Source organism: Phaethon aethereus (assembly GCF_964289735.1).
Source record: "Phaethon aethereus genome assembly, chromosome: 1".
Classification (NCBI taxonomy): Eukaryota; Metazoa; Chordata; class Aves; order Phaethontiformes; family Phaethontidae; genus Phaethon; species Phaethon aethereus.
Window position 1 is genome coordinate 54,702,663 of NC_138575.1, and position 23,573 is coordinate 54,726,235.

The 23,573-nt window shown below is 39.5% G+C and overlaps 1 protein-coding gene across 2 annotated transcripts in view; it reads left to right on the forward strand.

Annotated features, from left to right (window-relative positions):
• Positions 1–5,766: 5,766 nt before the first annotated feature.
• Positions 5,767–23,573, forward strand: part of NR1H4 (nuclear receptor subfamily 1 group H member 4) — a gene marked incomplete at both ends in the record, with an annotated part of 35,362 nt that continues 17,555 nt past the window's right edge. Inside the window, 3 exons of one of the 2 annotated variants that reach the window (XM_081996470.1) lie at positions 5,767–5,851; positions 15,808–16,170; positions 22,289–22,441. In XM_081996470.1, coding sequence (XP_081852596.1) covers positions 5,767–5,851; positions 15,808–16,170; positions 22,289–22,441 — 601 coding nt within the window. The remainder of the gene's footprint in view (positions 5,852–15,807; positions 16,171–22,288; positions 22,442–23,573) is intronic. The other variant, XM_081996471.1, reaches the window with a different exon arrangement.

A 23,573-nucleotide genomic window follows, 5' to 3' on the forward strand; every position in this document is an offset into this window, starting at 1 on the left:
ACAAGGAGAAATAATTTCAACTACAAAACTGGCACAACAGCAGGAATTCCCCTTGGGAAAAATGTTACAGTCATGAAAAATAATGACAGTGTTGGAATTTGTCTTTAGAAAGCTGGCTTCTGTGTCTGTGTGTCACTGGAAGAGAAAGCATAACTTTGATACCGAGTCTTTCCTGCAATAATACTAACTATCGAGTTAATTATGTGCATCAGCTTTAAAATAGTACCGGTTTGTTTATTTTTTATCCTTTTAGGAAGAGAAAGAGTTTTAAATCGGATTAATGGGAGAACAGAGGACATTCCAGAATGCGACAGTTATATTTGTTTTATGTAATTTCTTTGTTTGACAGTCTTGTGTACAGATCCCAGGTGCATCTTCTGAAGTCCAGGACTTTAGCACTTATTTCACATAACTAGCACAAGCAAAAGGGGGTTTCATATTTCAAGAGACTACTATTTGAATCCATTTAAGTCTTTAAGAAAATGCCAGTTTATTCTGAATGTTTCTGCTAGCCATTTATCTTCAGAAAACTATAATTTTGTTGAAACACATTTGTCTTTTATTTTTATTGTTATTGCTTGTGTTACAGAGAACCTAGATATCCCAAACTAGATTGGGATCCCACTAGGCTAGATGGGAGTCAAAAAACAGGTTAAGAAGGGAGGGTTTGCAGTTTTATCAGATGAGACATGAGAAAGATGCTGAAGAAAGGAAGACCCAGAGAAACTGTGTTCAGCAGGTCATCCCAGGGACAGTTAGAAGCTGGCCCCACTCTTTGAAGTTACCTGCCTACCTGCAGAAATGCCATTGAGACTGCCGGTAGAGTTTCCAGTTCTACTTGTGGCTGACTTAAAGGTATTCATTTTTGCTTCAGAATTAAGTTGTGAGAATACCTTATATTTTTTTCTGTGTCCTGTGTCTCTTTGCTGCTCTGGTTTTAAATGTCACATTAAAAAATCTAAACAGTAAATTTCAAACAGACACAGTAACACCAGTCCTGCCTCTGGTTCTCAGTCTGGCTTGTGTTGTTGCTTGAATTTTGCATCAGTTGCTGTGTAGCTGCCTGTGGTGCCACGCGTGCCAAAATGATCTAGCAGCAGAAGGCTAGAAACACGGAGCACAAATCTTCCTAATGCTTTCATGTCTCTTTGATACACTTTAAAACAAACAAGAAAGCAAATAAAAAAGCCTCTCAAATAAATGAGGCACTGCATTAAATACTCTACAAAAAGGCTATGAGGCCAGATCAAAAGCCTGTGAACTAGATGTGAATCTTCCCATTGATGTTAACAGTGTTTGGATCGGGCCATAGAGTAATGACGTGACTGAAATTTCTCTTTGAGCAATTGGCAGCCAGATGTGTAAAGAATAGGACAATATTATGAGACAGAAGGAAATGTACCTCACTAATATTTGTGAAAAATTTTGCCAGTGCTTTGATATATTTTCCTTTACTGAGTAATTGAAATAGATTTAACCATTCTTCTGACAGTAAAACACAATTATATTATCATGGAGACTTCCTGATGATCAAACGTATTTTTACTTTACCTGGAAGTATGAGACTATGATGCTTTTGGCTTTCAGTGAACCCAGTTGACCTTAATTATTAAAAGGCTTCGTTTTGTTTACACAGAAGCCAGGGGAAGTTTTACTGGTGACCATAGTGGGGTCAGAGGTAGTCCACAACAACTTTGAAACCTACACCCACATGCATGTGTACATATATATTTGCATACACCCATAAACATATACCCCATAAGAAAGATGAACATGCATGCACATACATATGGTGAAAAAATGTTACATATATAATCATAAATATACCAATTTTCTCAGTTAAACATAGAATACATAATCATGCATTGATTGACTGTCCTTAAGTATGCTAAAGGATACAAGTAATAAAATTATATGTAATTCAGACCTCTTAATATGCAAGTGATGAAAATAATTTCAAGCAATTGGGCATAGATTTTACTTTACACATACTGATCTTCGATTTTCTTTCCTGTAGAATTTTGGCCTCAGAAAATAATCTAAAATGGGGTGGAGTAAATAGGTTTTTTTAGAAAATTAACTAAAATAATTCTTTGGGAAAAAACCCCTCTAACTTTTTCCATGCCTCTCAACTTTTCGTGAGGGGCTTTTATTTTGGAGAGTAATATTGATTTCCCGTGCATCTATTGCCTTTATTTCAGCTTTTACCTGACCTGATGCATTTTTTTGTTGCACCTCAGGATGGAGTATCAGTCAAATTGACTAAGATATTCCAGATTCATCTTGATAGAAGTGGCTAAAGGATGCACTTCATGTAGGAAAGCAAGCATGAGGTCACAACACCTGTGAATGTTTAGTCATACCAAAGATGCCTGCATTCCACTATTATGTGGTTTTGGTGGACGAGAAATCTGAATTAAGAGTGGTTACTGATCCTAGTTCATGTAGATGAACTGATTCTGAAAGCTGAGATGACATAGCTAACATGTCACCAGCCAAGAAAATAACCCAACCCTACATCTTTGGAAGGAATACTTCTGCCAGAAGGTTATGTGCATAGGGTGCTGCAGATGGCACCCTTTGTCACCTGGCCATGTTGCTAGCAATTTGGGTGCCTCTGTATGTCTGCTTGGTGGGACTATCCCGCCTGCCAGAGCCATGCTTCTGGAGTCGCTCCATGGGAGCTGCAGCCAGCTGGGACCACAGTGTTTAACCACAGCAACAGCCGGGGAGGATTAGGCTGAGAAGAAGCTCATGACGGGGTGTGCGCTGTGGAACCGGCTCTTTGAAAGTGGAGTCCACTCCTGGGTCTGTGATGCCTTGTAACACCGACTTATGGTGACCTATGCTATTTCCCAGAACCGAACAATATGCGGAACGTGGTGTTCAAATGCTCTATATTGTGTAGCTGGTTTAGGTCTGAAAGCTGGAAATCAGTAGCTGCTGCTTTTAAATACTGGTGAAAATAATTGGATAAATCTAATACAGGATAGATGGCTCACAGCAGGCTGGATTGAGGGGCAAATCAAAGAAAAATGTCAATTGGTATTTAATGAATAGTTTGGTGGTCAGGCAAATTTACAGTAGCAAAACTACATGTAATGGAAAATATATTTCCAGCCTTTTCAATGGTGATCATGTCTTGTGCCTTGCAGAAATCTTCAGAAGACAGGATTAATTTCTCCCATGAAATCCAGTAAATGGTCTACATCAGCTGAATGTATTAAAGAAAATGAAGTATTAAAAGAAAGGTGGGAACTGTAAAGTCATCACAAACATCTGACTCGAACTGAATCCATCCAGATCAAAACTAATGTGGCAGGAGGGCTAGAGTTAGAAAACTTGTTACATCCTAGTGTACTGAGAGGCTGTGACAAATATATCCATAGGTTTCTTACTATAAACAAGGCAGCATTAAAGGAACCAGGGGTTTTTTTGTGTCTGTAAAGAATAGATTCGAACAGTGATGTTATCTGACATGTTAAAAAATGGAACAGCCTCAAAGGAACAAGAAATAAGTTTCTAGACATTTCAAAGAGACTGTAACACATACACTATATCAGGGTTTAAAAAGATAGCTTGCTTGCTTTCTCCTCCTTTGCAGCACAGACTAGACAGATGCAGGAGATATATAAGTGTGTGTATATATATATATATATACACACACACCCCCCTTCCAAGTTAAGAAGCTAGGCATTGGAAGTCTGACTGCATACCGACAATCTGACAAAATGTTTTAAAACAGATGTTTTATTGGGACTGTCTTTAAAATATCCTGATATAACATCCAAAATCCTCTAAGAAGATAGGTTCTAGGCTCTGTATGAACTGTATGAACAGTCCCTAGACTGAAATATTAGCTGTTGCAGTGTTACCTCCTCATATAGGGTCTGAGGAGGAAACATGGGAAGAAGTAGTAGTGACGGAACGCAATCTTCAAGTCTGTCTGCAGGGAGAGCTAATCCTGCAAGGAACGGCACGGCTGCAAGGGTTGCGTGCCTGTGGGCTGCAAGAAAGCTATTGAAGGGATTACATGTGAGGATCGGGTGGAGATCACCCCATCTCCTCTGGTCTTCAGCAAGGAAATCCAGAGAAACATTCAGGACCCCTCTGAAGATGCCTCATTTTGACATTTCTCTTACTGACCATTATAAGGGTCCTGACTGTGCTGCTGTCTTCTCCCATGGCAGAACCCTTGTAAAGGCTGTAAGAGGAACCTCCTCCCAAGGGTCCATCACGGGCAGTTCATGAGAAAACCGTCTTGCAATTCCTGACAGCCCTTTGCAGCCATGTGGGCAGCCCCACCTCTTGGGTCCGGCAGATACCTTCCCCAGCAAATATGGTGGCGAGGCTGTAAAATGGATGGAAGTAGATGTGGGTCTACCTTGGGTGCCGACCCCCATCCCAAGATATGTGGAGTTTTTTGCTGTTGCAAAACTGTGTTTCTGTGCTAGATTTGAGACTGTGTGTTTACATGTTATTTGCCACAAGAACCCTATCTGGTCTGTGATACAAGTAGCTTTTGACATTTCTGAGTAAACTGTTTAAATTATCTGTGGGCAGAGATTTAAAATGCATCTGTCTAATTAGAGGGCCTTTGTTTATGTTAGGAAAGAACTTAATGAATCCTTATGGACAAATCTGAATATAATTACACAGTGCGCTTGCCGCTCCCACAAGCAGCCTGCTCAGCACTGGGGCCTCCTGCTGCATTCACGTTTTTGTCAGATGACTTCACTTCTGCTCAAGAAACATACTGAGACCTCACTGGGAAGCAGACTAGGCTATGACTCTCAAATGCCTTCAGTGAGTGGAAACGGAGTCCCAGGGATAGTCCCACGGGAATAACACCAAATGAAGAATTAAGACTAAAACAAAACAAAACAGATTTCTGTCAACGTTATGCAGAACCCTCCTGGTGTCTGCATAAACCCTTGAGACTTCTTGTTGGAGCTGTACGTTCTCCTGTCACTGATGGTCCTGCCCCAAACACAATCTTGAGTTGCCCCATCCCACTCACATGAGCCAGACCTGGGCAAGGGAGCCTCTTGCACGCCTTCCTCCTGGATGAGGTGCTGCTCTAGCTACAGCCTCTGCTCCAGTAGGAGGCAATGGCAGGCCTCTTGCCTCTTTTTTAATAACCCAGTGGTTGGAGTGAGAAGAAGACCTGGGTACAGTGCCACTGTCAGCCTCAGGAGATGAAAGCTGCTCTATCTGACCCGCTAGGAAAGTATGCTAGTGAGCGGGCACAAGCATCGCCCGACCTCCCCGAGAGAGTTGTACGGCTGCTTGAGGCCACAAACGGAGCGGGTGGGCGAGCTGGTTATTAGACCAAGGCTTTGCTTTCTGTTTTTGCCACCATTTATCTTGTTCAGACAGTAATTACTGAAGGCAAGATAAAGAGCCAGTCACTGGAAATTAAACTCAAGTTTCCTGGCTTGGTTCTCCTGACCTAACCATAAACTTGCACTTTTTCAGTAAGCAAAAACAATGAAATCATAAAAGGGTGATGAAAAAATAATGCAAACAACTGGTATTCCCTGGAAGGGGGGCTGGGCAGCATTTTATTTAAAGGCTGAATGAGGTATTGTAACTTTAAGCTAGTGTTTGTTACAGTAAATGTTGAAGCAACCTCCAGAATCCTGCCTTACAATAGGTACACAAAAATAAGTGATCTTGTTTTAAATATTCTTTTGACTTATATCTTTCAGGGTCTTCTTTCAGCCTATTGCTTAATTAGCATATTCCTCCTGCACTGAAGAATAAATGGGATCTGAAATGAATTTAATAGGACATCACCAGCTAGGCACTGCTGATGGATTTTCTCTTGCTGAAGGTCCTCATTTTTTTGGTAAGTCACCAAATTAGGTTAAAATAGCAAGTTGTCCTTTACTCAGAAACCTAGAAGAAAATGGACTGAAATTTCAAGTCAAGGACGTGTGGTTGACATGTGCTAACCTTCTTGAATCTTCAATACCTATAGAAGGAATAACAAATAATGGGTCTGTGGTGTTAATGTAATCCTGAACACTACTGCTCTCATCAGGGCTCATAGCAGAGCTTGTAGGTTGTTTTTACAACTTTATTCTAATACCTGAAACGATTCAGCAACGAAAGACCTTTGTATGTAGGCTGGATGTTATCTTCATGTGAGTCATTTAAATTAAGCTGAGCAGATATATTTTCAGTTAATTTGTAACAAAATTATACTGCAATGTATTTGCATTGCTATATTATGCAAATTTATGAAAGTAATCTCACCTAAATTAAAACCGTTGTCTTACTGAGACCATTAAAAACTTGGGCTATTAACTTCAACGCACAAGAAAATGCAGGCTGGAAAATTCTCCTTGCTCCAGTTCCACTGAATTTTTCAAGGCTAAGCATGGGTTTGTTAATGAATGAAGAATTCTTGGTCAATATTTTATAAGCATGGGGAAGCTGTCTTCTGTTATATGTACTGCTAAGAAAAAAAAGAGAATACATTTTTCAGCCTTTCTTTTGGCAGCAGAGGGGGACCTTCACTGAGTAACATGATCCATTCAAGGCCTCACACACAGTATAGACCCCCACAGAAAGCTGCAACCCTTCAGAAGTTTCCAGTCCAAATAAGACCAGAATTCTGGTCTTTTTGAGTGCTGGAAAAAACTGAAAACATTTCAGTTTCATGTCCCTGTATCAAGGATAGTGGCTTGGGTGTGGTGGGACTCTGACACATGGAGATGCTCCTGCTGCAGAGCCCTCAGAAGTCAGGAGCATCTCCCCAAATCAGACCACTTCCAGTGTCCTGGCTCCATTCAGCTAAACTAAAGCACTATCCCTAATGATACGCAAAACCCATTGCATTGCTGTGTGTTATTGCTTTTTTTTTTTCCCCTAAATGTGTTGTTTTTTGCTGGGAGAAATGTTTTTGCAGTTTTTAAAAAAGTTTATGGAAATAACTAAAACAGTACTTTGCTACATGTTAATTCCAATGTCAGGCCATGATATACAAAGAGGAGCATGATGTTCAAATCTAGGGTGCCAAATTTTATATCCAGTCATCCCTTTAAAAGTCCTGCATAACTGAACTACTTCAGATTTTTGCTAAGATTTTCCCCGATGTCTACTTTTTCACTAATAATTTCATTGTTTTTAAAGAGTAATGATGAGGTAGCTTCAAAATATAAGGAAGCGTGTTCATGTAAAATACTTTCCCTCCACACTGAAATCTTAATCAGAAATTGTGAGGTATTCAGAAGAGGGATTGTGTCTCCTATTATAGGTATTCAGAGCTTAGCACAATGGAGATTTAATTCAAACTGACATTTCTGTAACAGAAAGAAATAATGTATTAAGGGGTTGAATCAGGGGTCCATTAGGAAGGAGACTTAGCACTCCTGCTGTGTTTCACTTAAGCTGACTTCTGTTTTGTATGGCTACTTGGTCCTGTTTTGCAGGATGTCACTCAAGTCTCAGAAGTGAATTCTTTACAAATTTGGTGTCTTTAGCTTTTATAGCTAGAAAAAAAATATCAGAAATAATATGCAACTGAGTCCACAGAGAAAGTTACTCACTGTGAAGATACAACTCCATCTCTTCAAGATGCTTGGAGGAAATGGTTTTGCCTCTCAATCTTATATTTGTAAACAACTTGCATTTTTTTGACATTCAGTTTTGGCAGGTAGAGACTTGTGAACCCAAGGAAACAGGAAGAAAGCTTTTCTTTTAAATGACCCTTAGAATATATATTTCTCCCAGGACTTCTCACAAATTACAGCTCTGATGTAATACAAGTGAGAAATTGCTGGCTTACAGATGTCAGCCTTTATACAAAACAGTCTCCTTTTTCAAATTTAAATACTCACATTCTGTAAAAAACCTTGGAAATAGATTATCTTTTCATTATGCTTTGCTCAATCTATGGGGAGAGTGTTCTTAGACCTTCAAAAACAAATCTAAGTGCATCTCCAAACATTAGCACCAGGTCTAGGTCTCTCAAAAGAAATGTTGTCAGTTGAGAGCTGCTTGTGCTGCGAGCATCATCACAGGTAATTCCAGGGAAATTCTACGTACTCACCCTCCAGAATTGTAGCAGGTGTCAGAAGACCTTAAAGAGAAAGAATGTTTTCTACCTTTCAGTAGTTGGAAATGGTATCTTGCCATTTTAACAGTACATGTCTAAGGTAAAGTGTCTCTTTATGTCTTTGGAGTTAGTGTGTTTTAACTGTAGTTTTTCACTTCTGTAGTTATGAGTCCCTGGAGAAAGGGGCTCAAAATGCAAATGAGGAAGGATCTTTAACGTAGCAGAAGTGAGGGTTGTTCCCTTCCACCCTGTCTTCCTGGAAAACTGTTTCTGGTTTTGTACCTTAATACTCAGATGACTTAGAAACATCCTAGATCTCTTTACAGAAAACATCTTTTTGAAGAAGTGGCCAAAACCAAATATGTAAAATGCATCCTCTATAGCATCTGCATGCAAGATCAGCTTTTTCTTCCTTGCAGCTCTGGTTTTCCCAGTGAGGGAAAGGGACTCTTGGTGTCACGAAAACCCAGGGGTGCATGGGTCTCCATGGGACCTATCCTGTTAAGATATTTCTCTTCCTTAGTCGAACTTTTTTTTATTTCACAAGCCCCATTGAATTGAACAAGGCCAGCTATGTGAAGACTGGTCCAATTTCACATCCTGAACTAAAAGCAAGTGACACACCTACCAATCTGCATTTTTGAACCCCTGTAATTTAGGACTGAAATCCTGATCTCCTTTAGAACCTTTGGGAGCTTTGTAGTTCACTTTAGAGTAATGAATTTGTCCTGTGAACCCTGCTACCGTGATAGACATAGACTGATCTGAGCTCCTCCGCTTTGCTCCAAATTGGCTGGACACAAGCTGTGACCTAGAAGATGCTGAGATGCATTAGCAGAGCGCTGTGCTGAAGCTGACAAGCCTTGCTCTAAGGCACTAAGGCAATTCATCTGGGACTGTTGCAGAAAGGTATTTGATAATGTCTTCCAGTTGCCTTTGAAAGTTCTTCATATTAGGGCCAATCCACGTGTTAAATACCCATATCTCCATTATCTTATTTCTTCCAGTGGTTAGCACTTGCCCTTTTTCATAAGGGACTGAACTAATTTGCAGACACCAAAAATGTCTCCTTTATATTTTAAATGTGGAGTGTAAGCTTATATATTTGTATGGCATCTGAAATATATACAGCATTTCACTCAAATTGCCATTTATATGATAAGTAAGTAGCAGGCCTTTAATAGCCCTATTCTATTTTCTGTGAAAGCACCTTATACAGAAGTTATTAACATGCAAGTTATTAAGTGTGAAATTTTAGCTGTTAGAGATGGATATTTTTCTAAGAACCTGGAAAGATAAGTCAGTATTATTACAGATTTAATTTGAATAAAGACCTATTTTAAGTATTTTTCAATGGCCTGACTATGTTTTCTTGTAAAGTAACATCAAAATACAACAGGAAAAGAAATGCCACCCTCATTGTACATGTCCCTATCTGAGAAAGAAGTTCTTTGGGGTGAATGACCACTTTTAAAAGCTGTATTGAAATGGACAAGGAAGGATAAACAAAAAAACTGAAACAAAGGGGAAAAAAAAGTAATACATCTAAACTTATCTTAAATATTTGGCAATGTAAGAACAACAAAATGCCATTGAAAATTGTTGTAGGCATAGAAGAGTGCCTAAGATGAGGTTAAAAGGCTGAATCCTTTTAGATAAATCTGTGTTTGTTCTGGTTATGTTTTTAAAAAAAAAAGCCATAGGATCAAGTGTCCAAACTGATTAAAGAGCTTCAAGATCACAAGATATGTTAAATAACTGCTTGTCTTTAGCACCACCCGGCAGATGATGTGACATCTGGCTTCATCCCTACAGTTAAGATAATTAGGCCCATAACAGACCCCCAAATCAAAAGGAAACAAACGAACACAAATTAAAACAGAAAATCATGTAAGTATAATAATTATGAAGAGATCCAAACTAAACAGAGTGGAAATCTGAGGAAAAAAAAAGAAATAAAGAGAAGGAATGCAGATGAATGGGGCTCTGAGGGTGAAGGTTGCATCACAAAGCAAGGCAAAACCAAAATGCATTTGTGTGACGCTTCCTTTTGTGCTTGTGTGAGTCATTTGTGGATCCTAGCCTGGAAAGGAGACTATTTTGGAAAATAAGGGGAATCTTGCAGTCTGGGGCTTGATTCTCTGCCTGTTTACTTCCAGGTATTGTTCTCAGATATACTTCTGGTCACAAATCTGATGTTGGGTCTTAGTGAGCTCATCCACAGTGCTGAATGAAAGAGGCTGAAGAGTGGGAGAGGCACAGCACCCTTGACTGTCCATCTTGACACTGTTCAACTCCTAGCTTGCTCTGGGGCTCTGTTTTAGATTGCTTTAGTAGGTATCTTTAAGACATCGGCTTACTCCAGAGACTGTTCCCAAAAAGGCAGCATGGACAAGACTGCAGTAGATTTGGCTCCTTTTACCCTACACTGTCTTCCAACAGTGTCTCAGTGGGGTTCGTACCTTCATACCTTAGCTGCCATCAAACCAAGGCAAGCCATACAATCTTCTGACTTCATGCTGTCCTAGTAGTGCTGTGGTGGCACCCAGCACAGCCCGCACAATGTTACAGGTGCTTTGAACTGAAGTGACATATATGAAACAATAATTTTGGAGAGTCATGGGGAGGCTCTATGGGCCCAGAGGAGTAAGGCCAACAATAAAAACCATGTAGTGCAGATGCATTCTGCCCACTCTAGAGAGAGTTAGTTACTCCTAAAACACATAGCTGAGAATTGACCCTTGACGTTCGATCTTGGGGCAAGGACATCTCTCTGGCACTCTTCTCTCTTATCATACAGATGTGTCCAGTATGGCCTGAGCACTTTGGCCTTTTTTGAGAATACAACATTTCTGTACTTAAAAAAATCTGTTAATCCAGTCAGCTAAAATGTGCTTCTTGTGGTACTGAAGTGGTTAATCTTTTGCACAGAATCACTTGACATTACTAAACATTTATTGGTTAAAAATTTGTTGTAAATCACAACAGGTACAAAATTACTACTTGGAGGCATCCCCTTGAATGGTAACCAAATTGTATCCAGGTAAATCCACCGGGAATGGACATTGCTATTGTTTCAGACATTTACAAACAAGTTTCTCTGTAATGAAGTTAATCAGTAAACTATACAACCTCTCGCCTGTGTCACGCCTTTGCTAGTCTTAAAGAAGTTCTCACAGTAAAGAAGTCAACAGGATACAGACAAAGCAGAATTAAGAAGTTTTATTTATCCATAGTCTTTGGGGGGGAGGGGGAAAGGAGAGGGAAAGGAGTACTCGGTACCTTAAGGAAAGTATTTTTCTTCAAGAAATGATGAGACCAAAGACAGCCTAAGGTAGGATATTGTTGTGTTCTCGCTTGGATGTGTTTGCTGTCTGATCTGGTATTCTTGCTTGAAACTGTAGGATGCTAGAAGGTTGTTTAAACCAAATGACCTTTAAAGATCTGCAAATAATTTGTTTGGAATTAAATCAGGATTTCATTAATGGTTATGCTATGGTTTCCAAATTACTTAATCCTGACTCTTGTTCTTATTTCTTTAAATTTCTTCATGAATATCCTACGGAGAGAGAGATTCATATTTTAAAACTGTTTTGAATTTTTTTCTCCTCAGTTAGCTTTGTACTAGTGGAACAATAACTTTTACATTAAAATGTGATCTCGTAATTTCTGTAATATTCTGAATAAAAACACCTTAAAACTGCAAAATAACCTCATTATAATTCTGCAAACTGACAACCTTTCTTTAGTTTCTACAAGGAAAATTCCCTTTCATTTCCACAAGTGGTTAAGCCTACATCAAATATTTTTTCAAGTCTTATATAAAATACTTTGTGTAAAATTTAAAGGAACAAAAGCAAAACTCTCCAACGAGTTTCAGCGGCAAGTGCTATTGTGGGAAAATATTTGCAAAATGATGATCACATCGATCTGAAGGTTTCACTTTGATATTAGTAAGGTTTCCAGATTTCTGTAAAATGTTTTTCATTGAAAAACACTTATTGCAAAACATAATCTAAAAGATCTACAGCTGTAAGTAACATCACATGCGCTTAAGCAGTCTGTCTTCAAAAATGTAAAAGGTATGCTTCCAAAAGGAAAAAACAGATGTTTCAAAATAGTTAAGACCCCACAAAAAAAAAAAAAATCACTGTATTCCAGTGAGATAATTTCTGATTTCACTTTCACTGTTTTATACTGCTGCAACTCCAGTGATTTCAGTGGGCTGGCTCATGCTTTACAGTGGCGTGAGACCAGCCCATCTCAGACTTCTACCAATACATATCTGAATAAAAGCATATGTACATTCCGGCTGGCAAGATAAGATTAGTTTTCTTTTGTGATAAGAAACTGTTCTAGACTCGCATGTACTTTGCAAAGCATAATTCCAAAAATCACTGTGGTTTTCTAAGGTCACACAGGACAGGGCAGGGCATCGTGTGCCTCTGAAAGTAGAACCCCTTCAGCTTTTGTTGGAAGACTCGTGCATGCAGAGGGCTGGGGAACATGGCTTAGGCCACACTTTTTTGATCAGGTCATAGAAATACTTTGTCCCAATAATTTCAAGGCATTCAGTTTCTATTTCAACCTGATAATTTGTTTCAATTCTTTAAGATAATATTTCAGAATAAAAGGACATTTCAACTAAAAAATGAGTTTAATTTTGAAATTGTCTTTATGGAACACCTCCACAGTTTTAAACAATTATTTTTAGGAATGATTTTGGATCACTAATGCTTTGGAGCAGATCATATTTTGCAATGTTTAATTCCAGACTTGTTGACAATTTTGTGGGAAAAAAAAAATTGACAACTGGTTTTGATCTGCTCTGGGTAGAGAATGGTGTCTCACTGAGTCAGCTCAAGTTGGCTGATTTCTAAGGATGAAATGCAGATACCCACCCAGCCCTTTAAACAGGACTAATCAGGTCTATTAAAAAAAAAAAAAAAAAAAAAGCTAAAGTGGGAAAACCTACATAGTTACAACCTAATTATCTTTAAAAATCAGTCTGGTCTCTGTAGTATCCGGGCACGTCCTAGAGTTTTAGCTGTAAACTTGTTTTACAGAAAACAAGACGACCATGTTCTCTCAGTCTCTTTCAACCCTGCCTGTTCTCCCTTTTTGCTTTCGTTGCTCTGAGAGTGGCTTCAGTTCAGCCGAATTCTTTAACTGTGTGCCTGACCCATAAGGAAAAAGGAGGAGAAAACACGGTGGTTGGTTTTTTTCCCCCCATATTTAACTTCATACATTGAGACTCAGATGCGCTTTTTTCCTTCTAGAAGCAGAGTAGAATTAATGATGGTGAAGATTTTTCCAAACTTATCTGCAACCCAAATGGATCTACATAAATAAACACCCAATATTGTCTCAGCATGTGCTGCATTTCTTTAGCAGTCCTGAGTTTTTTAACAAGCCCTGAGATATTTTTTTTTTTTGCTGTGGAAGGAGTGTTGCCTTCTCTTCTTGCTCTTTGAGAGGCCCAAGCGGTTCAGGAGGCTGGTCTAGAGCTTTTGTGGAATTTCCTGTGGATGGCATAAAGTTAAAAATCAACAGTTTCTTGCTTTTCATTTTGGGATTGTCCCACTTCCCTTTAGCAAACTCAATCAACTAAGTGATTGCTAACTAGCAAATGACAACTTAGGTCTCCATGGTGAACAGATTCCTCTTCAAAGAGAGACTGAATGATTTGTATGATTGTGTATCTCTCAATTAACACCAGTTTTTGTACCTGAAGTACCCTGACCAGTCTTAATGAGCAGCAGTCTCAACAAATGGTAAATGTAATTAAAGAAAGACCACCCACTCATTAAACCTATACTGAACAATAAAGGTCATCATCAAACCACTGCTGTCCTCACCCTTGATGTGTTTTGTCATCGCTGCAGCTGGCACCTATCAGTGACAGTTTGCCTTTGACGCATGAAGCTGTGACTTCACCTCCAGGCTCTTCAGTAAGAGTAGCCAGAGGCCTGTGTTTTGTCTCAGGTCTCTGTATGTCTACGCTGTTTATTTGAAGGGCACCAACTTGGGTCTGGGGAGTGCCTTCTGCTGCTCTGCTTCTGTTAGTGTAGTACTCAGGGCCCCTTGGCCTCTTCTGGAGCAACTAAACACAACCACAATTAAACTAATTGTTAATAACAAACGGCACCATTATTCTCATTTGGTTTTGTGTCACATTTTTCCAGACTTACGTCTTGCTGCTTATTCTTGAACTGGGACCTCCACATTTGCTATTGGCAAAGATGTGCTGTGGACAATAGAGCAATCAGGCAAATCCAAACCACTTGTATGGCTTCTGCAGCACGGTAAAGGAGGAAGGGCAGAAGGCTGCAGAGCAAGAGCATGAGACCTTGAAAGTGAAAAAGTAGGTGAAATGAAAAGGTTGGTTTCTGGCACTAATGGAAGTGAGACAAAGGAGAGGGAAGAATCCCCTACTACAGATTTTTATTCTTTTCTGTCATTACAGATGTTCCCTCTTCTTAACTGTCAGCATTTCTTCATTGCTTCTGATTCCTCAGAAGTGAATGAGACTTGCCAGGGAACCAACTTTATGTCAGCAAAAATGTTTTTGGAGGGTTTCTGAAGCACTGTTAAGTAGTGGTCACCAATGAATATTAATCTATGATTTCCTTGTAAATACTGCTGTTGACTCCAGCATCTTCCTGGAAATATGCACTATTTTTCTCAGACTCCCTTGGAACTAACAAAGGAATTGCGTCAGTGTTTTCACAAAACAGCAAGATGTGGCTTTCTCCAACAGAAAATATGAAGTAGTTTTCAAATAACTTAAATTACTCTTCTCAGCTGGTTGACATGGGCTTGATTTTAATTACACCATCCAGGGACTGATAGATGTTGTTGTACTTGTAGTACAGGGGGGAAAAAAAAAAAGAGACTTAAGTTGTTTACATTTTTAAACCGGCTATTTAACGGGCAAAGTTAAGGTAGCCTCCAGATACTGTGTCAGTCCTGACAGGAAAGGATGCCAGGTTTGTTGTTGGCTCAGAGGTGCTTCGTGTGAGAACGACACAACTGCACTGAGTGGCACAGGCTCGTAGGGCCTGGGGACCAGGATGCAGAGGCTGGCTGGGTGACCAGTGGAGGCCAGATGGCAAGAAGGTTGCATTTCACCACTTACATTAGGAATATCCTCCCTGCTCCTTCATGGTAACCTCACTTTCTGCTTTCAGGCTCTTCTAAAAGGTTTATTTCATGTTCTCCATCTTCTAATTCAGCCTCACTCTTGTCATCTTTCCCCAGTGCAGTTTTCCCCCATCATGACATATTCATTCAATGTTAAATAGAAACTAACCTGATGCATGAGTCTCGATCTAATTTTCATCAATGCCATAGGATTTTTTGCTTTTGTTTGGATTTCTTTTATTCTACTGTGAGACCTAATTCAGGTTGCCAGCTTCTCTGTGGTGGGAATTGCTCTTTCTTCTAAACTGAACATTTATACGATTAGCTGCACAGTTTCTCCCAACTTTTTATTACGTAAGTGGTAGTGCAGGACACTTCTACCTATAATAAAGGACTAGCTGAGAATGGCTGGTTGCTTTTAAAATATCTTGCAATGTATTTGCATAGAACCAGGACTACAGGAAAGCCGAGCTCAAATAATGCAATCTTTGTGACTACGCCTTATTGTTTTTGAGGTGGATGTCTGGAAGTGGAAATATCTCTGGTAAGTGCAGTTTCATGGTAGTAATAGAAATTGGTTTTGCATTATTATTTTCCAGGTATCCTTCCAGAGCCAATGAGTTCTCCAGTGCAAGAGGCAGATGTGTCACCTTACACACAGTACAACAGTGTGCCACTTCCCCAAGTTCAGCCTCAGATTTCATCACCACCTTACTACTCCAACCTAGGCTTCTACCCTCCACAGCACGAGGAATGGTATTCCCCCGGGATGTACGAGCTCAGGCGAATACCCTCAGAAACCTTTTTCACAAGGGAGACAGAGATAATAGATATTCCTGCAGCCAAAAAGCCTAGACTGGGTCACTCCACGGGAAGAGTGAAAGGAGAAGAGCTCTGTGTGGTCTGTGGTGACAAAGCATCTGGGTACCACTACAATGCTCTTACTTGTGAAGGATGCAAAGGTAGGATGAAATCAATTACAGAATACAATTCAGCTAATCAGCACAGCAGTTTCTGAACTTCATTTTTTTCTTTCTTGTTAATTTTATCTAAGTCATTAATCATTTTAGACATTTATGTTTGGATCGGGTATACACAATTATATATTTTCCCCAAGACAGATTGGCAGCGTCTTCCACCACTGTCCTGTGATTACAGAGCATAATTGGCCAACCTGCGGCTCTTGAGCCATTATTAGCTCTTGGTAAAAAACAGCTTCTATGCAGGGGACTGGCAGCCTGTCTCTGCTGTCTTGGAGGCTGTTCATGCTGATCTCTACCTGTGGAAGGAACCAAACCCATGGAGGTCCCTGTGAGTTCAATGCTAGGCTGCCCTAGAAATCAGTTGTGAATCCAGCCCAAATGCCTCCTGAAGTGCACATTGCATGCCAGCTCCCACCTGCAGACTGTTCCCAGAGAATCTCTTTCCCTCAGCTCCCCAAGGACATGGTGGGTGTCTTCAGGTTTGTGAATTGAAATTATTTCTAATTCATAGAATCATCATGGAGTCATAGAATCTTTGGGTTGAACAGGACCTTTTAAGGTCATCTAGTCCAACTCCCTGCAATGAGCAGGGACACCTTCAACCAGATCAGGTTGCTCAGAGCCCCGTCCAACCTGACCTTGAATGTTTTGAGGGATGGGGCATCTACCACCTCTCGGGGCAACCTGTGCCAGTGTTTTACCACCCTCATTGTAAAAGATTTCTTCCTTATATCTAGTCTGAATCTACCCTCTTTTAGTTTAAAACCATTACCCCTTGTCCTATTGCTACAGGCCGTGCTAACAAGTCTGGCTCCATCTTTCTTATAAGCCCCCTTTAACTACTGGAAGGCTGCAATAAGGTCTCCCTGGAGCCTTTTCTTCTCCAGGATGAACAACCCCAACTCTCTCAGCCTTTCTTCATAGGAGCGGTGTTCCATCCCTCTGATCATTTTTGTGGCCCTTCTCTGGTCCCGCTCCAACAGGTCCATGTTTTTCCTGTGCTGAGGGCTCCAGAGCTGGACGCAGGACTTCAAGTGGGGTCTCACCAGAGCACAGTAGAGGGGCAGAATCACTTCCCTCAACTTGCTGGCCACGCTGCTTTGGATGCAGCCCCTATGCCTAGAGAGGGAGCTTCAGGAAACAGTATCTGTAGGATAAACATCTTGCTGCTTAGGAGAACTCTATTCACAAGTTGGTGTCAGGATAAATGGGATGTAGAAAATCATTGTCATTATTGGAAACCTGATCGTCAGCTATTTTAGCAGGGATGGACAAAAGGTTATGCTGATGGAGTAACTATTATACCTGAAGTCAGTTACTCCGTGACAGGGCTGAGGTATGTTATAGAAAGAAAAATAATGCCCCTGTTTTCCATTCTATTCTATGAATAAATATTTCATTATAATTTCTGTTCTATGGATAAAGGCTAAAGCATGGACATTACTGAAGCACTAGAGTATCTTAATGTGGATCTCACTGTCACTAAGAGTGGACTTGGAATTAATTAATTTGGGGTTTTACTTTACCTATTACAAATTCTTTTCTGAGGGCACAACAGACCACGCTGGTCAACCACTCTAAACATGCATACAGTCAAAGGTCATATAGTTTATCTCAATAATTCCAATAAAGAAGAGATTTGTTTCTTTCTGTTGTCCATGTGAACAGTCTCAAAGTCAAAAAATAATAATTAACTCATGAATGCTGTCATTAAAAACCAGATTAAACTCAATTTTAATGTGAAGATTCCAAGTAAAGCTAGATTTACTCTGTTAATAAGCTATTCCTACTATTTATTAACTTCATTATTAAATGTCCTAGTAAATTTTTCAAAGATTTACAATTACAAGCTATGGAATTTGTAAAGAACTATTCTAGGAGAGAGGTTAAAACCACCAGGTAACTACTCAGACTAAAAACCATGGTGAAAGGCAATATGTGTTCATCTCTCTGTTGCTTCAGTCTGAGTCACTCTGTGTAACCATAATTTTATTGTTTTATTGGGATAATTTATTTTATGCTTTTGCTCTGTTTCATGACTGCGACATCAATTAAAAAGAATAGTATTCTTGATCAAACATAGTAGAAGTTGAATTATTTAAAGATAATGCATTCTGTTTCTACAATACACTTTAGAGGTGATTAAAGTACCAGCTGATTCAGTAAAAAGATGTGCTGAGGATAGTAATTGTGTTTGACAAGGTGAAGAGGATACTATGTTTTCTAGACCTCTGATCATTCTTGTGTATCTGTGGAATTTTTCACATGGGTATACATTACACTCAGAGCACGGTGACCAAAATTGGGCTCAGTACTTCAGTTGTGCTCCTATCAGAACAGTAGAAGGACTGCCTCACGTGTCTCATATACAAATATGAGATTAGCCTCTCTTTTTGGAAACAAGACTGTTAATTCCTGTTCAATGTGTGTCCAAAATAATACACAGATCCCTTTCTGCAGGTCTGAGGCTCACAGCACCTCTGCTCTATTGATGCTGTGGACGTTCTTATTCAAAGGGGGGCTTTGTGCATAGTTTTATGGGCTTCAATCCTCTCTGATGAATATGTGCAATATTTTTTTCATTTCTTTCTTGGGTAATGCATTCAGCAACAGCCTCCATTGTTTTTGGTCTTTTTTCTAGAGCAGAAGGAACAATATTAAGATCTTATTTATCGTCCCTCATCAGAATATTTATTTAAAGATATGGGCAGGAGTATACACTTCTATAAATATTTTTTAATACGTTACTATCCATTAACAAATAAGTATGAACTATTTCATTATTATGTTACATATTATGCAAAAGCAGATTAAAGAGAATATTTGCTCTCATACAACATTTGCCTGCGGTACTGCAATAAAAACAGAAAATGCTTCCTTGAGGTTTCTCTCACCTCTAATATATCACTTTAGAAAACTCTGCCTTGATTAACAATAATAGTGTCACAGTTGTGGTCCATAACGGAGGAGGCGATTTACAGGCATTGCTACAATATAGTGACCAATACACAATGCCTTAAAGCCTGCTGCTATAGACATCATTTCCGAGACAACCTTTGCAGAAAGACATCCAAGACTTTTTGATATAGCCTTTGTATAGTGATACTGGGCTTTAAGGGCCACCTTCAAGTGTTGCAAAACAAGTGGGACACAGTATAGCGCTTGTTCAATAAAGCCACAGAAGAAGTTCTGCCGAGAGAAAAGCTAGTTGTGAATTCCCTCTGCACAGGCTGGCGATATGAGTTTTTGCAATCTTCAAACTACTCCTGGTAATGTTTAATGTTTCCTATGCCAGACTGAGAATACTTTCTGCAAAGAAGGGTCCCGCTTTAACCTTCTCCTTGCACTAACGCCCACCACGTGGGCACGGAAGCAAGGAAGGAATGCTGTAGCACACTTTGATAGTCTGACTGAGCAGAGCTGGCATTTTGTTAGCGGTCGTGAACTTTTAAATTGAAAAACCCAAAGCAGTTGGCCATCAGGATGGTAAACGGAGGTATTTACACAGCTTTCATCTACACTTTTAACAGCTGTCCTCCTTCAACCTTCATAATTTCTGTAAGAAAAATCAGCATCAGTAACATTGGAGCAGCTCTAGCAATAATTAATCATATTCATGACTAGCTAAGAGAACAAAGCAAATTCACATTTCCAGCCAACATGAGCTTTTTGTAATTTGGCAAGATCAGATAAAGGTTAGACTGTGCCAGAAAAACCTTCAGTTTTGGGGGCTGCCCTTTCATTATTCTAACAGATGCTATTTCTGATTTACCTCTGAATTTTTGTAAAACTCTTCCTGGCATAGAAGGTCACACATAAACTATTTCAGGCAGTTTAAGTTCATTTTGAATTATTAGTGAATAATATATATAGACATTCCACTCATATCAAAAAGCTAATTTCAAAATTAATTATGAAGAAGTCTGTTCAAGACAACAATAATTCGAAACTCACTTCATGATAAAACTAAGCAAGAGTAGCGTTAAAACTACTTTTTGCCGAAAGATATTTCACTTTTCATTTCACATCATTCGCTTTTTCAAAAACTTTGTTTTCAAGAGAAAATATTTGACTGCTTGTATCTTATTGCCTCCTATCTTTTTGCATCCCTAGTTTTGCATTTGACTTTCACATTCTTACATACCGATAAAAAATGTATTTACTAAAGCTCTTTTTCTTTGCTCTTCCACAAAAAAGCAAACACATATCTTGTGAACAGAGTGAGGGATAAAGTCATCAATCAGACTTAGAATGTCATAAATATTTGCACAGAACTTTTCAACATTTGTTACTAATTAATGTAATGAATTACAGGATTTAACAAATAAATTTTATAAATGATGTAAAGCAGATGAAGTTGCCTTTAGCGGACACTGAGAACCTACAGCTTAAATCCATGCCTTTTTCTTCCTTCCCTGACCAGTAAATGGTAATGTATTAAACACCATGTGAATGATGAATAAAAATAATGCCTGGGGCTGCTGGAGGTTCTAAGCAATCTGCATTTCAAAAGAGACTGATGCCAGTCAAGTGTATTTATCTGAAAAGAAGCCAGTAAAACAGACAGCATGGAAGAGATTTGAAGCAGCAAATACAGTAGATTCAGAGAAATGCCAGATTTTTTCCCACCAGATAGTGGAATTGTTTTACTGGTAGTTACACACCGGTGCTTGGAAGAGATTATGCAATTATAAAAACATAGGCCAAAGTTGGGAAATTATCATCTGACAATGGCAAAATCATCACATCATCTTTTTTCTCACCTAGATTCAGCGGGATGGTATCTTAGCTCAATGTATTCTGAAAACACACAGACAAATCCTGCAATGGGCAACAATTCAGATTCACATCTGAATTTTCCCTACCATTTGAGTATGGGAGACCGAGCCTTATCTGGTGTTTCTCTTAATGCATCAAATTGCCAGGTTGGAAAACAATGGTGTTTTTATTGTGCCAGCCAGTGGCAATGAGAAAGCAAAAGGTTTGTGAATAGCTCTGGTTAATGTAAATTTCCACAGAGCTCTAGTTTGAAGTACGCTATGTATCAGTGACGTGCCAGCAGAAGCTCCCAGGAGTCTATTTCAGAAACCTGCCTTCAGATGAGGAGAAGAACTGAGCTTCCCTCCTGTGCCAGAGAGAGTTGATTCCCTCTGTAGCTGATGCTAAGTAGTCTCTGCCATACAAATGACAACGTAAAGAGATTGTGATGGTGCAGTGAGTCACACCAAAAATTTAGGAAACATTCAAGTCACGCCTGGCGGCAAAGACTGTTGTTTTGTGATGACTTCAATTACATTTCATATCTTGAGCACTCCACATTTTGCCCATGGTCCCACTCCCAGAGGTGTGATAGGCAGCAGCCAAATAGGAGATTTGGACAGACTGAGGAAGGGTCCTCTCGATTTCTTGGATCTGTTGCTGCTTGCACTTACCACTGTGCAATTTTGGAGTGAATCCAGTGACGATACCAGTAGAACTGTCTGTGCAGGTGAAATTAGGTGACTGCTTGACTCAGCAGGTGGACAATATTTAGTGAATGAGGCTGGAGTATCCTACAAACAGGGAGGAGGCCACATGTGCAATAGGTAGATACAATGCAGCTTCCTTATTAAACTTGGGGGGTGGGGGGACCAGTACATGGAGATCCTGCAGCTCCCAGGAGCTGATGGTACTGTGATAAGTTACTCAACTCTCCTTCTGTGAGTCCTTTACCTTAAGACACTTAACAGATTCATATATTTTTCACTGGCTATTTTGTATGGTATTACCCTACAGCTCTAGTGCTGGTGCTCCACCTGCTTCTGGCAGGTTTCAGATTTGGGTCTGAATTTTCTTGACATTCACAGCTCCAGGGTCTTACTTTGGGATAATGCTTAATGTTTGGGCACATGATTTATGATGTTGATTTATTAAATTATATTACTCTGATACTATTCTCAGTACAAATATCAAGAATATAGTCATCAGGCACTGAAAGAAACTCACAGTGCAGCAGAACATGCATCATTCAGAAAACCCAATGGAGAGGGAGGTGCACTTCAACTTGACTTCTTTGGTTCTTTGAGTGTTTTATCTCCGTCACTTCTGTATTCTGCAGGGTTCTTCAGAAGAAGCATCACAAAAAATGCAGTATACAAGTGTAAAAATGGAGGCAACTGTGAGATGGACATGTACATGAGGAGAAAATGCCAGGAATGCCGCCTAAGGAAATGCAAACAAATGGGCATGTTGGCTGAATGTATGTATACAGGTATTTGCATCATACAGTCAGAGTGAGCAGTGAACACCTGAAATACTGTATTTGTTTAATTGGGCTAGTTTTAATAATAAAGTTATAAAACATATCATCTGACAGCTGGAAGGCACATTAAAGATTATTATGTGCTTGTGCATCAAATCCTGTTGAAAAAGGCAAAGGCACTTATAAGCAACAGGATTTATGGAATCATTAAGGTTGGAAAAGACCTTTAAGATCATCAAGTCCATTTAGTTGGTGGTCAGGGGCAAAAGTGTATAAGAGCTGAGCAAAGGGTGAAGGAAGAGCTGTCCTGCACTAGATGACAGCCATTAGTCTGCTTGAGTGCGAAGGAAAAGCAGCTGTGGGAAGCAAATCTGCAGGAGACTCCCCAGGAGTGAGGAGTTTGCACTGCTGTGGAAGCCAGAGCAGGAAAGCCCTGGTGCTTCCCTTTGCTACTCTTCCTGGGGCTCTCCCTGTCAAGTTCTTGCTAATCAAGTCCAAATTTCGGCATTCAAACAACGCCATTTTCAAAAAAACAGCTTATAAACGTTGTTGAGCTTCACACTGGATATCTTAGAATAACTAGTGTTGGAGTGCAACTTTAAACATGTTTAAAACTCCATTTTGAGTAAAATGTTGGCCAATACATTATTTTTGCAAGTTTGCTCCTGAAAACAGTCTGTAAACTTCGGTTGTTCTGCCTTCCATGAGCAGGGGTACAATTTATATTTCTTGATGGCTTCAACTATTTTAGCATACACGTATGTGTGAAAACAATTTAAGTTCATACAGGAAATTAATCTACTTGGAATTTTTAATATACTTCTATCCCTCAATCTGATCAGAAGATGCTATATTAACTGTTGATTTTGTGAGAAACAATAAGCTCCATCAATATGTGGAATGCGTTGCCAGCATAATGTAATTAATCTTTCATTCTGCAAATTGAACAGGCTACAAAGATCCTGAGATATGACATATTCTCATGCAATTTGTAAATATATGAGCAGACACCACCACTGTGATGACAGCACTCAATGCGTCCCTAAGTGTCAGGGGAAAATAACTCCCCTGTGGTGCTGATCCCAGATCCATTGTTGCAAAATTTTGAGGGTTCAAAATAGCTTGAGTGACTCAGTACGAC